At 40.4% G+C, this 14,684-nt stretch overlaps 2 protein-coding genes across 2 annotated transcripts; one reads left to right on the top strand and one right to left on the bottom strand.

Annotated features, from left to right (window-relative positions):
• Nucleotides 1-556: 556 nt before the first annotated feature.
• Nucleotides 557-2,340, bottom strand: LOC138404510 (targeting protein for Xklp2 homolog). The gene has a single exon (XM_069508711.1). It carries the CDS (start codon nucleotides 1,958-1,960, stop codon nucleotides 869-871), a length of 1,092 nt encoding a protein of 363 aa, XP_069364812.1. The 5' UTR covers nucleotides 1,961-2,340; the 3' UTR covers nucleotides 557-868.
• A 9,313-nt stretch (nucleotides 2,341-11,653) lies between these two features.
• On the top strand, nucleotides 11,654-13,899 carry LOC117995778 (uncharacterized). The gene is made up of 3 exons (XM_034983772.2): nucleotides 11,654-11,681; nucleotides 12,158-12,219; nucleotides 12,604-13,899. Exons 1-3 carry the CDS (start codon nucleotides 11,664-11,666, stop codon nucleotides 13,880-13,882), a joined length of 1,359 nt encoding a protein of 452 aa, XP_034839663.1. The 5' UTR covers nucleotides 11,654-11,663; the 3' UTR covers nucleotides 13,883-13,899.
• The last annotated feature ends 785 nt before the right edge of the window (nucleotides 13,900-14,684 follow it).

Raw genomic sequence — 14,684 nt, 5'->3', positions numbered from 1 at the left:
CAGAAAATAATGTACATCGACCTTTAGAAGGAGACATGTTTTGTAGAGCATGACGAAACGTCACGAAGTAGTATACTTAGAAATTCTTTGCATAGGTATAAGTGACAGAGACAACGCTCTACAAAGCTGAAATGTCATTTCTAAAGGCTGATGTACATTACTTTCTGCCGCGTAGGTACTTTACCAACAATAAGTTTATAGTAGGTATGTACTACACCAAGAATATTCAGAATAGCAAGGTTTATAAAATACTAGATGATGCCCGCGACTTCGTCCGCGTGGATTGTTTTAAAAATCCCGTGGGACTCTGATTTTCCGGGATAAAAAGCCTATGTCCTTCCCCGGGATATAAGCTAACTCTGTACCAAATTTCATCAAAATCGGTTGAACGGTTGGGTTGGTTGTCCTTCCCCAGGGTACTACTATCACTGTACCAAATTTTGTCGAAATTGGTTTAACGGGTGGGCCGTGAAAAGCTAGCAGACAGACACACTTTCGCATTTATAATATTAGTATGGAAGTATGGATGTAGGATTCATAATAATAAGACACCAAGCATTATTGCATGCATATTTATTACATTACTATTTTTATTACATATTTTTACTACCTTCATAACTAAAAAATCAAGTAATTATCATAAAATTAAGTCATGCACCTAAGTGTAAAGAAATAAATATAAACTACTCATAATCTATTTATTTTGCAGTCTTCTAGCAAACTGGTGTTTTAGGAACTGTGAGAGGTATATTAAGTCTTTTCCAGTCTTTTTGTCCTAGTTAATTAAAGTTACCATGGGATTTTTCAAAACTTAAATCCTCTAATACATTAAATAAGAAACTTTACTGCTACTTATTTAGCAAACTATTTATTTTTTATTTTCTTTTTCTTTCTCTGTAAAAAGTTGCGATAAAAGGTTTTTGAGTTTAAGGGTCGGTTTAACTATTTCTTTGCTCCCTTTTGAGGCAGAAGGTGCTGTAGTTTTATTTGTAGTGTTTTTAACCGCTGCAGGCAATGGCAGGGTGTTAAACTCTGAGGCGAGCTTTCGTTCTTCTTCCAGTTGGCGTTTACTATTTTCCTTATCCCTACGTTCAAGGGTTTCACCTCTCCCATCAAATGAAGAGCGTTCTGGTTTGACAGGGCCATGTATCAAGGTCTTGATGTCTTCCTCTGACTTGTTAAGTTTTTTTTCATTTTTATTCAAACCAATTCTTAAAGATTTTGCTCGTCTACAAGTTACTGGTGTGGGAGACACTATCTGATCGCTTTTTGGCTTCTCAAGCGTCTCATTCTCATTTTTCTTCAAATTAATCCTTAAAGATTTTGATCTCCTGCAATGGAATTTAGGGCTTATTGGTATAGTCACGGGTGCAGGATGCACTATCTCATCGCATTGTAGCCTCTCAAGGATACGTTTAGGTACAGGTCGAGCTTTGAAATGTGAAACAGGTTCTGGAGGAGGGGGTGGCTTTTTAATAACTTCTGTCAATTGAAATGGCTTGACCACTGTAGGTGGTTTTTTTTGAATCTGCGGTAAGTTTTTAGGCCCTTCAATTACTGATTTGGGTATGGGACTAGCTTTGAATGTATGTTTGCTGATTTCTTCTTTTTCCAATTCTTGTTTCTCCTTTTGGGATAAAATATGATGTGAACGGGCCTTACATCTGAGTTTTGGTGACTGAGGCCCAGGAGGGCAAGTGAGGCCATGAGGGACAAATTGTGCTTGTCCAATGACAATGATCGGCGTCGATGATATTATTCTGTTTCTCCAGTTTTCTTCCTCCTTTATCGTAGATAAGTCAGTTTCTGAAAGTGATTTCTTCAGGTGGCGCCGGCGGTTAACATTATGAAAGCTTTGTTCCCCCAGCTGCAGAAACCCTTGGACTTTCATCTTGATTCCACTTGGAGAATTCACCAAACTCTCCCTCATCTCCTCGAAATCGGTAATATGCTTTGACATTCTGGAAACTTGATTACGATTTTAAATTAGTTACTATAGAGTTGTGTAGAAACCTATTTAAATGGTAAAAACCTTGAAAAACCGTTAACACCTAACACTGACAAATGACTAAAAGATGACAACGTAGGAGTAATCATGGAGAAATCACCGACCAGAAATAAAAGGAGTAATGGACTGTGCTTACTGCTCTTTGCCAGCTCTTCCACAGATGCCCACCATCACAGATCACTATCATGCCAAAAAGCTAGACTAAAGTACTGTGTAACCGCGTCTGAGATAGCGATAGCACGACGTAACGATGAATAATTAACCGATCAACAATATTTGTACTAAACGTTTTTCATGTGAAAACAAGTAAATAAATAATGAGAAATACAATGACGCCACGAATTCTCAAAGTTTGTTTTGCAAGTAGGGTTGTATTCCTTGAAAAAAAACGGATACACGATAAGGGATAAAAAATAGGTTAGCAGCGTCTCTATTTACCACATTAGTAACTTTATTTCTGCTCTCTTTTTAGTGTGAATGAGAAAGCAAACGTTCCTTTGTCTAGATTTTTTACTCAGTCTACGCTGATCACTGACCACGCACCATGTACTAACTGCGGAGTGCTGTCAGTTCTACGGTTCTTTGTCGGTTGATTATGGTTGATTATAATATCTCTATGATCTCTATGGTAATCGAGCTTGCCATTTACAAGATATACATGAAAACGGGTAACTTTAGAAAGACGATAAACATTGCTTTGGACATAAAATTGAATCTATAATAGAATAGAACCAACGCGACGGCAGCAGTCGACAGAAAAGAGAGGAAATTAATTAAATTGGAACTGTAACAAGGGGTCCCACGTCAGTGCCAAATTTAACTACAACAACCAACGGTCTACGTTGGTGAAGCCAATGTATCAACGGTCTCTCTAAGATGGGTATAGGTAGACCTAGGTAGACCAGAATCTCATGAAATATACGGAAATGAAATTATAAAGTTACCAACACTGTACTCTGTATCCTATGTATATTATAGTACCAGCACGAGTACCAGAGATATGATTAGCCCATCAGCTCTGCATAGTAATTTGCTCAAAATAAATACCTGTAGAAGTAGCCCTATTGTGACTCTTACTGTTAGAGCGAGATGGCTAAATGCATTTAGGCTCTTATTAGAACGTGACAAAATGATTATTTTCTGTTCAAGTATCACTGTGGCCACAAAATGACTTCTCACGCGCTATTTTAACTAGGTATATGGGTCTTTATACTTTAGCGTAAGATTTTTTACACCTTTATTACCTGTTATCTCCCAAAGCTACCATGATCCAAACAAACGTTTCTCCCAGTGTTGGGGACAATACGCAGAGAAACTTTCAGCTTTTATAAAATAAGGAAGGTCTGGCACGCGCTGGCTCTCTCGTTGCTAAATACCTAACTCATCGATTACAGGTCATACGTAGACACAGATAGATTGGTTATTACTTATTAATTTTCGTCGATAAGGACCTGAGATTAGCCGCCTCAGTAAACCAAGAACAAGGGGTAGGAATTACCGATAGAAATAAAAACTGAACGTCCGTCCGTCTTTAGCCCGTAGTCGTGCCATTAAGTTTAGCGTATTTGGCTCTAGTATAAAGATAAGCGTTGTGAGTTGTTACTCTTAGCATTGTATGTACCTACCTACATACATTGTAGTTTGTACTACAGACTATAATAGAAAGCTACATCCAGACGACGGGAAGTAGCCCAGTACCAGTTTAGCCCACCAGCCGCTAATTGAAGCAAAAACGAGATACCTACCACTGTATATACCTACATTCGTTCTGGTCAATTACATCATAAAATTTTCCTAAGCTACGATACGCCATGTGATTTAATACGTAGACTACAGACCGGTTTCAGCGAGCTTAATAGACTTGTTCAGGAGTCGTTGCTCTCCACTGGTTGTAACAAACTTTGTTTATGTTGTATAAAATCCAGGTCGCATGGCATGCATAAGAATTAGAAAGAAAAAATGTTTAAAGGTGTGAAGGGGGGGGGGGGGGGGGGGTGTTTGAGCGCGAAGCTTCGCCTGGGGGTGACCCCTAGGGCTCGAAGAAATAATTTGAGAGGTCGGAGGGCAACGTCCTCCTAAAGACCTAAGGGCACCTCCTGTGATGAAATACGGCGCTTAACAATATAATATATAAAATGAAAAGCTGACTGACTGACTGACTGATCTATCAACGCACAGCTGCTGAAATTTGTCATGTAGATAGCTATTATGGCGACTTCCGCGAAGAAAGTCTTTTTGAAAATTCAACCCCTAAGGGCGCAAGGATTTTTGAAAATGCAACCCTGAAAGGGGTAAAATAGGGGTTTAAAAATTTATTTAGTCCAAGCGGATGAAGTCGCGGTCATAAGATAGTATTTAATAAAAATTTCTGCCACTAGCAAAATTTTGAAGTAATTACTAATTAACAGTGACTTACTTATATATAACTTCGTATGGACAGGGCTATTGAACAAACAAAATGGCACCGACTCAGTGGTGCTTTAGCACCAATGCAACCTCTGTGACGTCTGGATTTCAAACGGGTCGTTCAATAGTATCTAAGAGGTGGCGCTGATTTATTTGGTTCATAAACCGTGAAAAATTTGGTTCGCTTGACCATATCTTGTCATTTAGTTATATCGATGGATAAAACCGAGAGTTTGAAGAAGAAGAAAAACGTTTATTTTTTAAAGCTGTACCACACATTACCAGTTAGGTTATGCCGGCGCCTCTAATACTTGAGTAGTGAAGTCAAAAGACCTCAAGTAGAAGAAGCGCCGGAATAAAGTATGTCATGTGTGGCACAACCCGAAAAAAAAGGTCCCTAGTCTCTTCATAGTTCACTCTGCATGCACTGCTCTGAACTACGTCGCCTGCGTGTCAGCATACGCTTAGCCTAATCAAGTCCAATTAGATGATACCGTGCGTAAGATAATAATTGTTGGCACTCGGTCACAGCGCCGCAGACGCAGGGCACTATGACATAACACTACCTCTCTAAAAAAGTGAACGTGCGCAGCACGCACGTAATCGGCGAAATGATAATTGTTATTTGTGTCAAACTCATCGGACTCATAACCCGACAATAATTTGCTAAAGAAGACCCAAATAAATCACGTAACTTTTCACGTGTACGTATAGTCCGCGACAGGTCGAGATAGCAATCGGGGTATGACGCCCCGCACACCTGTACGTCACCCGCACTCGCCCGCACCGGGTTAACGCGTTGGCTCTACTACTTGGAGGAATCATTACCCATATTATAAATGCGAAAGTGTGTTAGTTTGTTCGTTGATTAGTATTTTGGTTTGTCCTTCAATCACGTCGCAACGGAGCAACGGATCAATGTGATTGTTTGCATGGATACCTACCTTATCTAAAGTTAAAGACCTGGAGAGTGCCATAGGCTACTTTTTGTCCCGGAAAATCAAAGTAATCCCACGTGATTTTTAAAAACTTTTATTCACGCGGACGAAGTCACGGACATCTGCTTCTTCTTCTCAATCGTTAACTCTTGACAGAGTGGTCGTGGCTATGAATTCTTTACTGCTGCTCGTGCGTTCTCCCTCCAGCGACTTCTGTTGTTGGCATTATGTGCACACACGGAGACAGGCGTGTTTGTTGCAGAGCGGATTAAGTCCGTCCACCTAGTTGGGGAACGCCCACGTGAACGTGTGCCCTCCACTCGACCTTGTACCACAAAGTGTTTGATGGTACCACTCTTCCTTGTAATGTGCCCAAAGAACTTGAGGATTCGCAACTGTACTAGTGACGAAACCCTTTGATTTATTTTCATCAGCTAAGTAGTAAAAGTATATAAATTCATTTGTAGTCTGAATAAGTCTGAAAATTTTAAAACTGTGAAATATGGGTCACATTTATTGACAACTAGATGATGGCCGCGATTTTATGCACGTGGAAGCAGATGTTCAAATATCTCGTGGAAACTCCCTGATTTTGCGGGATGAAAGTAAACTATGTCTGTCTCCTGGATGTGAGCTATCTCTGTACTAAGTACCTACCTACCTAGATGATGCTCGCAACTTCGTCTATGTGGATTTAGATTTTTTGTAAATTCTGTTTAAGTCAGCCCCGGAAAATCAACGAAAAAACCATCGTACAAGAAATATAAGTCCCGCAAATTGGTAATGAGCGTGTCCGCCATTTTAGTATCGTAGACTGAAGTTTCGAGCTGATGGTATATTTTTTTTCGGCTGACGATAAAATGACGTCATTTCGATGTTAATGAGACATGGTTCCAGCGCAATACCAATTTGCGGGACTTATAACACACTTTTTTTTTAATTTTCCATTATTTGTTATTATCTAGCGGAAATACACATTCTGTGAAAATTTCAACTCTCCACCTATTACGGTTCATGAGATATATCCCGCTGACTTACAGACGGACGGACAGCGGAGGCTTTCTAGTAGGGTCCCGTTGGCACCCTTCGGGTACGGAACCCTACAAATGATTGCAAAGCCAAAACTAGCGTAGTATAGTAGTAATTGTTGCGTGACTCATTGACCATTCATACTCGTCGAGCACGAAACACAAAAAGTAGATCCGAAAAAATAGAGAAACAAATGTTTTGATACAAACTTGGTCACGGTTACTTAGTTTAAATTCGTTCATAGTGATCGCTTAGGTACTATTCTTATGCCATATCAAGTTTACATTTTACACTAATAGATAAGTATTATAAAAGAGGTGAAGCTTGTGCGACTTATGATAATAAATTATGTCAAGACTCTACGGTCAGCGGTTCGGAAAACTGTTCTACTGAGAAGAGCCGAGAAGAAACTCGGCACTTGTCTTTTTTTTAATGTTACTATATTATGTACAAAAGTTTTATATGAATATACCTACATATTACAATAAAACTTAAAGCTAACCTTATAATTACTATACAAATCATGCCAATAGAGTGGTGCCAAGAATACTAGACAAGACAGGCAGAAAACGAAGTGAACCTATAAGGGTTCCTTTTTTCCTTTTGAGGTACGGAACCCAAATAATTTTTTTACGGACACTTAAATTCTGTCACGGTATCGAGGCTTCGTACAGTATTCATCTAGGAAAACAAAATGTGATATGTAAATGTGGTAACATTATATAAGTTTCTTAAACATTAATTTTATTGCGTAAGCATTTTTTTATAGTAGTACCATAACATTTATTCTGTGACAGTCGAGAGTACGATAATACCTACTTAATATACATAACGTAAGTAATGTATGTCGGTACAGTACGCGGCCAAAAGTGATGAACATCGTTCTTTAGAAGGAGATAGCAGACTTGTAGAGCACTGTCTCGGTCGTTGAGCCGGCAAAACGTCATATGGGTATGAGCGACAGAGACAACGGTCTACAAACCTGAAATGTCATTCTAAAGCCCAAAGTTCATGACTTTCAGCCGGGTACTGTAATAGGTACTACACGCTTTAAAAATTGCGCTTGAGTGCCTTCGTCCATGGCCATGAAGGAACGCTTTTTTCAGTTTTTGAAGGGACTGACCTCTATTAAGATCTTCCTAAGACGCTCAAGGGTGGCTCAGCCGTCCAAGGAATGCATTCATATTAATATTTCATGGCTGCCGTTGAAAAAGTTGAAAACTGATGTGACCTCAGACTACTATATATAGGTAATCAAGAATACTTATATAGGTAGGTATACAATAATTATTATGCTTATTATTTAAGTAAAAGTGCTTAATAATAATTGTAGCAGCGTCAGTGAATCTTAATCAATTCCCGTCTGCCGTAAATATTTAGAATAAAACAGAAATATTTTTATTCAATTAAACTTTTACAATACCTAGGTAATTTTGAATCGTCGAATGCATCTAGTACCGGCGAATGCCTTTCCTACCAAGAAGAAACAGCAAGAATGAAATATAGCTAGGTAGTTACTTACAATATACCTTAGCTTGTCTTAAAGTTGTGAGACACTTCTCGCATTTACTTGGGCGCGTTTGGAACCCTCGTAGCTTTAATTATCACCACTATCTTTATATTACAAATTAACAATAATTTTGACCATAAGTAAGCGTAACATGTTACCTATTCTGAATAAATGATTTGACTTTTAACTATATACGCGTAAGAGACTTGCTATGAACGGTAAGAACGGACAGACGGACATATAAGGAAATTCAAATTTTGCAATTGTGCACTGTAAGGAATTCAGCGGATTACAGCAAATTAAGCTTTTGGTTCATTGTATATCATGGACTTCCGCAAAGTAACGCCTGCTTCTATACAACATTTAAAAAAAATGTTTTTTTCACTCCTTTGGGCACTGGTGCTACAAAATGGCACAAAAAATAACTGTCATTTTGTATGACACACCTTATCTAGCTAGCGTATTTGTATCTATATTATGTCCATACCTGTATATATATACTGTACCAAGCATCAAGTCTCTTTCTCGCTTGCGGGCTTCAATCAACAATAATAATTGCTCGCGGGCAATCAAAGCAATACAAAATGCACACTCAAGCTATTGTGATAGTAATTGGACTGGGTAGTCATTTTACGTTTAAAGTGTAATTTACAATCGAAAGGTGTTTTGTTAGATCAAATTCAGGATTCGCAAACCTATGTACTGTCTAGGTAATTACTATAAATTAGAGGGCATTTCGACTACGTGTATAAATAGATATTAAGCGTCCTTTTTAAAATCACGCCGTAACAGAGCAAAGAATCGATGTGATTTTAGCATGGATAAAGCTTTAGGGATGATTTATAGGAGCGGGCCGTGCCACGTACGAGGTGCGGACGAGGCACGGATTGAAAACACCTTTTCAATATATGAAGGTATATGAAGCAGTTCATGCTTCACCGTGTGGCGTCCGTGGACGGACACGGCACGGTGAAGCTTCATATAACCAATACCATACAACCATATAACCAACTCCCATCGGCGGTGTTCCCATTAGATTATAACATGGGGTTATTCAAGGGGCGGACCAACAAATTCCTAAAAGGCCGGCAACGCATCGGCGGCTCCTCTGGTGCTGCAAATGTTCATGGGCGGCGGTAATCACTTAACATCAGGTGACCCGCCTGCTCGTTTGCTCGCTATATCTATTAAAAAAAAAAATGTTTGTGATGTTTTGAATCCGTGTCTCATCCGCCTCTCGTACGTGACACAGCCCGTGTGCGCGTTGCCATAAATCATCCCTAAAGCTGTTAAGACCTCAGGACCACCCAAAGTAGTTTATTCAAAATAGATACCAATTAACATTCTTCGATTGTCAATTGTTGAATTTGTAAGATAAGAATACAGATGACTATCATTCGGTGTTGATCACTGAGTTACTGAGAGAATCACCTCGGTCGCGCTGTTCTGGTCCACGCGGACGAAGTCGCGGGCACCATCTAGTTTCAAATATTGGGATAGCTTCATGATACAAAACTGATGGTCTTAACATTTAAAACGCATATATTATAGGTATTAGGTACTTCTAGTACAAAAATATCTTACGGAATGCGGTCTACTTACGACAAAATAATGTTTCTTATTTTTTTATTTTTTTATTTAGATACAAGTTAGCTCTTGACTGCAATCTCACCTGGTGGTAAGTGACGATGCAGTCTAAGATGGAAGCGGGCTAACCTGGAAGGGGTATGGCAGTTTTTAATAAACTTATGTCCCTTTGGTTTCAACACGGCATCGTACCGGAACGCTAAATCGCTTGGCGGCACGGCTTTGCCAGAAGGATGGTAACTAGCCTCGGCCGAAGCGTCCCACCAGACCAGACTAGAAACTTAGAAATTATAAAATTCCAAATCCCTGCCAGGAATCGAACCCGGGACCTCCCACTAATAAGACCGCAGCGCTTACCACTGCGCCAGGGAGGTCGTCAAACGACAAATGAAAGCTATCGTCGCATCAGAGAATCATCAGAGGTACACTTCTGCCCACATTTCCTGGACTGAAGTATCATTATGGGTTACATAACATGGATTAGTCGCGCTGGTGTTATGTTAGTATGTGAAGAGTGATTATTTTATTAGTTGAGGTGGGTATTAACTCTATTGCTGCTGTGTTAACTCTATTGTCGAAGTTCGTGACCCCTTCATTTAATCATATATTGGGGAAGGGAGGTTTCCTTGGCATGATCTCTCATGGCTGGGCTCTCAGTTTTTTTTAATTTGAACCACCAACAGAATCATACAAAAAGAATTACATTATGCAAATCCTAGGTGCTAAGTAATTATATAATTCAAATTATAGGCTGCTACAGCATGCAAATATAAGTCGTGCGAAAGAACATAGGTCTTTCCGCTTGCGATATGATAAGGCTTGAGAAACAGCTTTTTTTGAAAAAAGTTTAAAAAAAATGTCAGTTTTTTACAAATTAACACGCTTGTTTTAAACAATGTCAATAATTGAGTAGACCTATGATTTCGAATACCACAACCACCCACCGGCACAATGCCGTAGTGTCTTCTGTTTTAGTATTAAGTATTTTCTGGTTAAAAAGCTGTGATAGCCTACTGGTTAGGATGTTCGCCTTCTAATCGGAGGTCGGGGGTTCGATCCCAAGCACGCACCTCTAACTTTTCGGAGTTAACTGCACGCCGAGACATCTCTAAGGTATGTGAAGTCTATCAATCCGCACATGGACAGCGTGGTAGACTACGGCCAAAACCCTTTTCTCTGAGAGGAGACCCGTGCTCTGTAGTGGGCCGGCGATGGGTTGATCATGATGATTTTCTGGTAACAACTTAAATTCAGCTGTGTTTAGTTTGGGATAAGCAACGGCCTTTTGAAGATCCTCAATGTTTTGTTTTTTACGTAGGCATACCAATTTAAATTATACTGGTTTGAAGTTTAAACTGTTGGTAATTAAGTATGAAAAATTATACTGCGCCGAGGCAAAGAGTAAAGCTGAGGGTCTTATTTTTTTTAATTCTTTATTTCAGACAAATAATAATTATACAATTTTACGCTTGACATCCAGAAACTCTCTTGAGTTTATAATGGATGTTGCACATTCCTCTTATAATACTAAACTAAAATAGATAATGGGGCCGATTCTTTTGTACACAATCTCTAAACTAAACTAAATTAACAGGTCTAAATCTAGTGCTATCCTTTTCCGCAAGCTACATTATGAGAGGGATTACAATAGATTAAGACGTATCATTTTAGTTTAGTTTAGAGATTGTGTACAAGAGAATCGGCCCTAATAACTAGGTACAAATCAACTTCATTCAGTCGGTTGGGATGAAAAAATCCCAAAAGGAGTAAGTGTCAACTATCACCACAGCGTATAGGTACCACTACAGCGCTGTTCTTCAGTCTACCCCCTAAAGCACTTGGCGTCTCGGATCAGCCTGGGTTGACAATGGTCGAGTGATTTTTTCATCACTAAAATTTGTACAGGAAGGTGATTAAATTTTTATATGCAATTTTAGACTGAATTTCCTATAAACCAATGAATAAACGACGAAGTTAAGAAAATGTCCAATGCATTCGAAGTCCACATGGTCTTGTGAACCCAATAATTTTGCTGTGTTAATAGTGTAAACAAAGTTGATTTACATTTTCAATAAATTTTGCTGCGCGAAGTAGGGGTGCACCTTCACTGTCATATAAAAGGCCCGGTATATTGTATCTCTCCAAGAGTTTAAGCGATCAGCGGTGGAAGGAGCTTCCATACGTCATGGCTTACCGTTTTGCCGTGAGTAGTTAATTCAACTTTAACCATGTGATTGTGTAAACCTAGTGCTACCCAAAGAGATTACAGTGTTATTCCTATTCTATAAATTTCTCATTCGTTTTTCATAATAATAAAATTATCATTATAATGTTATACCTAAAAGTCATATTTTAATAATTTTAGTGCTTAAATTCAAAGTAATTAACTGTTAAAGTGTTGTGTAATCTAATTGTATTTTATTTAAATTAGTTTAATTTTATAACGTAAAAGAAGTAATTAAACTAATAATGAAAAGTTTAATGGTCGTCCTGTGAAAAGGTCATGCACCTATCAGTTCCAAGAATATCCTCCACTTACATAATCCGGAACAATCATGACAGACATTCGCAAAGTGCAAGTGGTTCCGACCGCTTTCGATTTCATCAGCTCCGAGCTTTAAGCTCGAGGACACTGTTACGCAACGATTACACTAACATGCTGTATATATTGTATTTCAGCTAAGCTGTTTCCTTCTGGCTAGCGTTGGCATCTGCACCGCGACTTTTGGTGGAACTGAACAGTTAGTATTTTCATGTTCCTATACAACGACTTCATCCACCGATGCATCTTTATTAAACTCTTGTCTCAGCGGTTTTCAATCATTCATATTTACACGATAGATACGCCGTATCATCGCGGAACCGCAAGAACACCTGTGGATGAAGTTATTTGTTTAAGATTTCTATAAAGCATTTCTCACGCGTCTCTTTATTGTGGTAAATTGTGAAAAGCTATTGTGTGTAACCCTTATAGTTTCCTATCTAACCCTGCATTGCGATCTATTCTGCCTGCGGTTTCTCATGATTATATCAATGCACTTGACTATCATCAAGTTTTTGTGATGCTGGAAATTCAACGCGAGAGAGAGCTGTTCCGGGTTATTAACGAGATATTTTTGTTGCAGTGTTCATATTCGAGTGCATATACCCGAATCGCATCATGACGACCACGGACATGGAGGCGGTGGGGGTGGCGGAGGCGGTGGGTATGGAGGCCACGGCGGAGGATTATCAGATCTGCACGGAGGTTTTGTTGACCATCTGAAGGAGCATGATCATGGAGGAGGTGGCTTCGGAGGTGGATTCGGCGGCGGATTTGGAGGTGGACACGGAGGAGGTGGAGGTGGCCATGACTTCGGCGGGGGCCATGACTTTGGTGGGGGCCACGACTTTGGCGGTGGTCATGACTTTGGAGGCGGTGGCGGCGGCGGTTATGGTGGAGGTCACGACGGCGGGATTGGAGGAGGTCATGATTTCGGCGGTGGTCATGGAGGCGGCGGCGGCGGTGGTTTTGGCGGAGGCCACGATATCGGTGGTGGCCATGACTTAGGAGGCCATGGAGGTTACGATCTTGGCGGAGGCGGCGGTCATGGCGGTGGTTTTGGAGGAGGATTTGGCGGAGGTCATGGCGGCGGATTTGGCGGAGGCCACGATATCGGTGGTGGCCATGACTTAGGAGGCCATGGAGGTTATGATCTTGGCGGTGGCGGCGGACATGGCGGTGGTTTTGGAGGAGGATTTGGCGGAGGTCATGGCGGCGGATTTGGCGGTGGACATGGCGGAGGTTTCGGTGGTGGCCATGATGACGATATAGGCGGAGGACATGATTCAGGATTTGGCGGTGGTTTTGGCGGTGGTCACGGAGGAGGTTTCGGTGGATACGGAGGCGGTCACGATGACCACAGTGGTGGTTCTAGCCACGGGTTCTCTGGTGGCGATAGTTATGCTTCTGCTTTGTCCGGAGGTCATGGGTCGGGTGGGTTCAGCGATGGTGGCCACGGCGGAGGTTTCGGAGGAAGCCATGGCGGAGGTTTTGGAGGAGGTCTTGGAGGAGGCCACGGAGTAGATACTTATGCTATAGTAAGTGTGGAAAACCACGGAGGCGGAGGCGACGGAGGTGGCCATGGAGGATACTCGGGGGGAGGCGGCGGTGGCGGATTCGGCGGTGGTCACGGATCTGGAGGCTTTGGCGGTGGTCATGGATCTGGAGGCTTTGGCGGTGGCCACGGAGACAGTTATAGCATAGGGGGATCCGGCGGCCATGGAGGAGGTCATGGCGGAGGTCATGGCGGATTCAGTCTATCAGACCTGGGTCATGGAAGCCACGGAGGAGGTTTCGGTGACAGCTATACGAACGCGTTAGGATCCGGCCACGGCGGTGGTCCCTACCACAAAAGAAAATGAATACTTCAAAAAATATATCAACTCAATTGATTTTGTTTGATTGTATCGAGCCAACTAAGTCATGTTCGCTGGTAAAGTGCGGTGTGGTCCAGTATTAAAGTACAATTTGTTGTAAATAAGTTAATAGCTTTAAGTTATTGTTATGTTTTTAATATATTGTTTTTATTTAAAGCCTTTTATTTTTGGTTTTAACCAACAGAGTTCTCAACTAAGCACAATATGGAATAATTATTGGAAAATATCTACAAAACGAAATTTAATTATAGACGCTGAATCTAATTGAAAATATACCTAATTTAAATATGGATAAACGAAACAAGTATTTTATGCCTAATGGAAATTGTGCAGTCTACAGTGGAATGGTTGCCTTACCTATTCTTTAATAATAATAATTGATAGATGTCTATAAATATTTGATGAATTCAAGTTGTGACGGATCTGAAGCCCGGATGATATTGCGCTCAGATTCGAATCCCAGGCTAACTTCTTTAAATAAAGGCATGATGTTGTGGCGACTTGTAACATGTCTTTCTTTAAATAATTATCTACTGTGTTGAGAGGCTATCAAAATCTTTGCAACCAATTATAGATACCTTTATGTTAAGAAAGAGATACTTAGCTATTACGTATACATTGTACACTACACTTACAGCCTACAGGCCATAATTATTATGTTCAGTTTAACTAACAGACAGTTAGGCACCTAGAGTATTAAACGATAGCGCAAGGTCTTGCGTCACAACTCATGAACCCCGTTCTTAAAATTAAGTTGCGGGATGTGGGGAAAGTCGAATTGATATTC

This window comes from Maniola hyperantus, chromosome Z (assembly GCF_902806685.2).
Source record: "Maniola hyperantus chromosome Z, iAphHyp1.2, whole genome shotgun sequence".
NCBI classification, from domain to species: domain Eukaryota; kingdom Metazoa; phylum Arthropoda; class Insecta; order Lepidoptera; family Nymphalidae; genus Maniola; species Maniola hyperantus.
The sequence above is the reverse complement of the archived record's forward strand: the minus strand, read 5'-3'. Positions and strand labels throughout refer to the sequence as shown.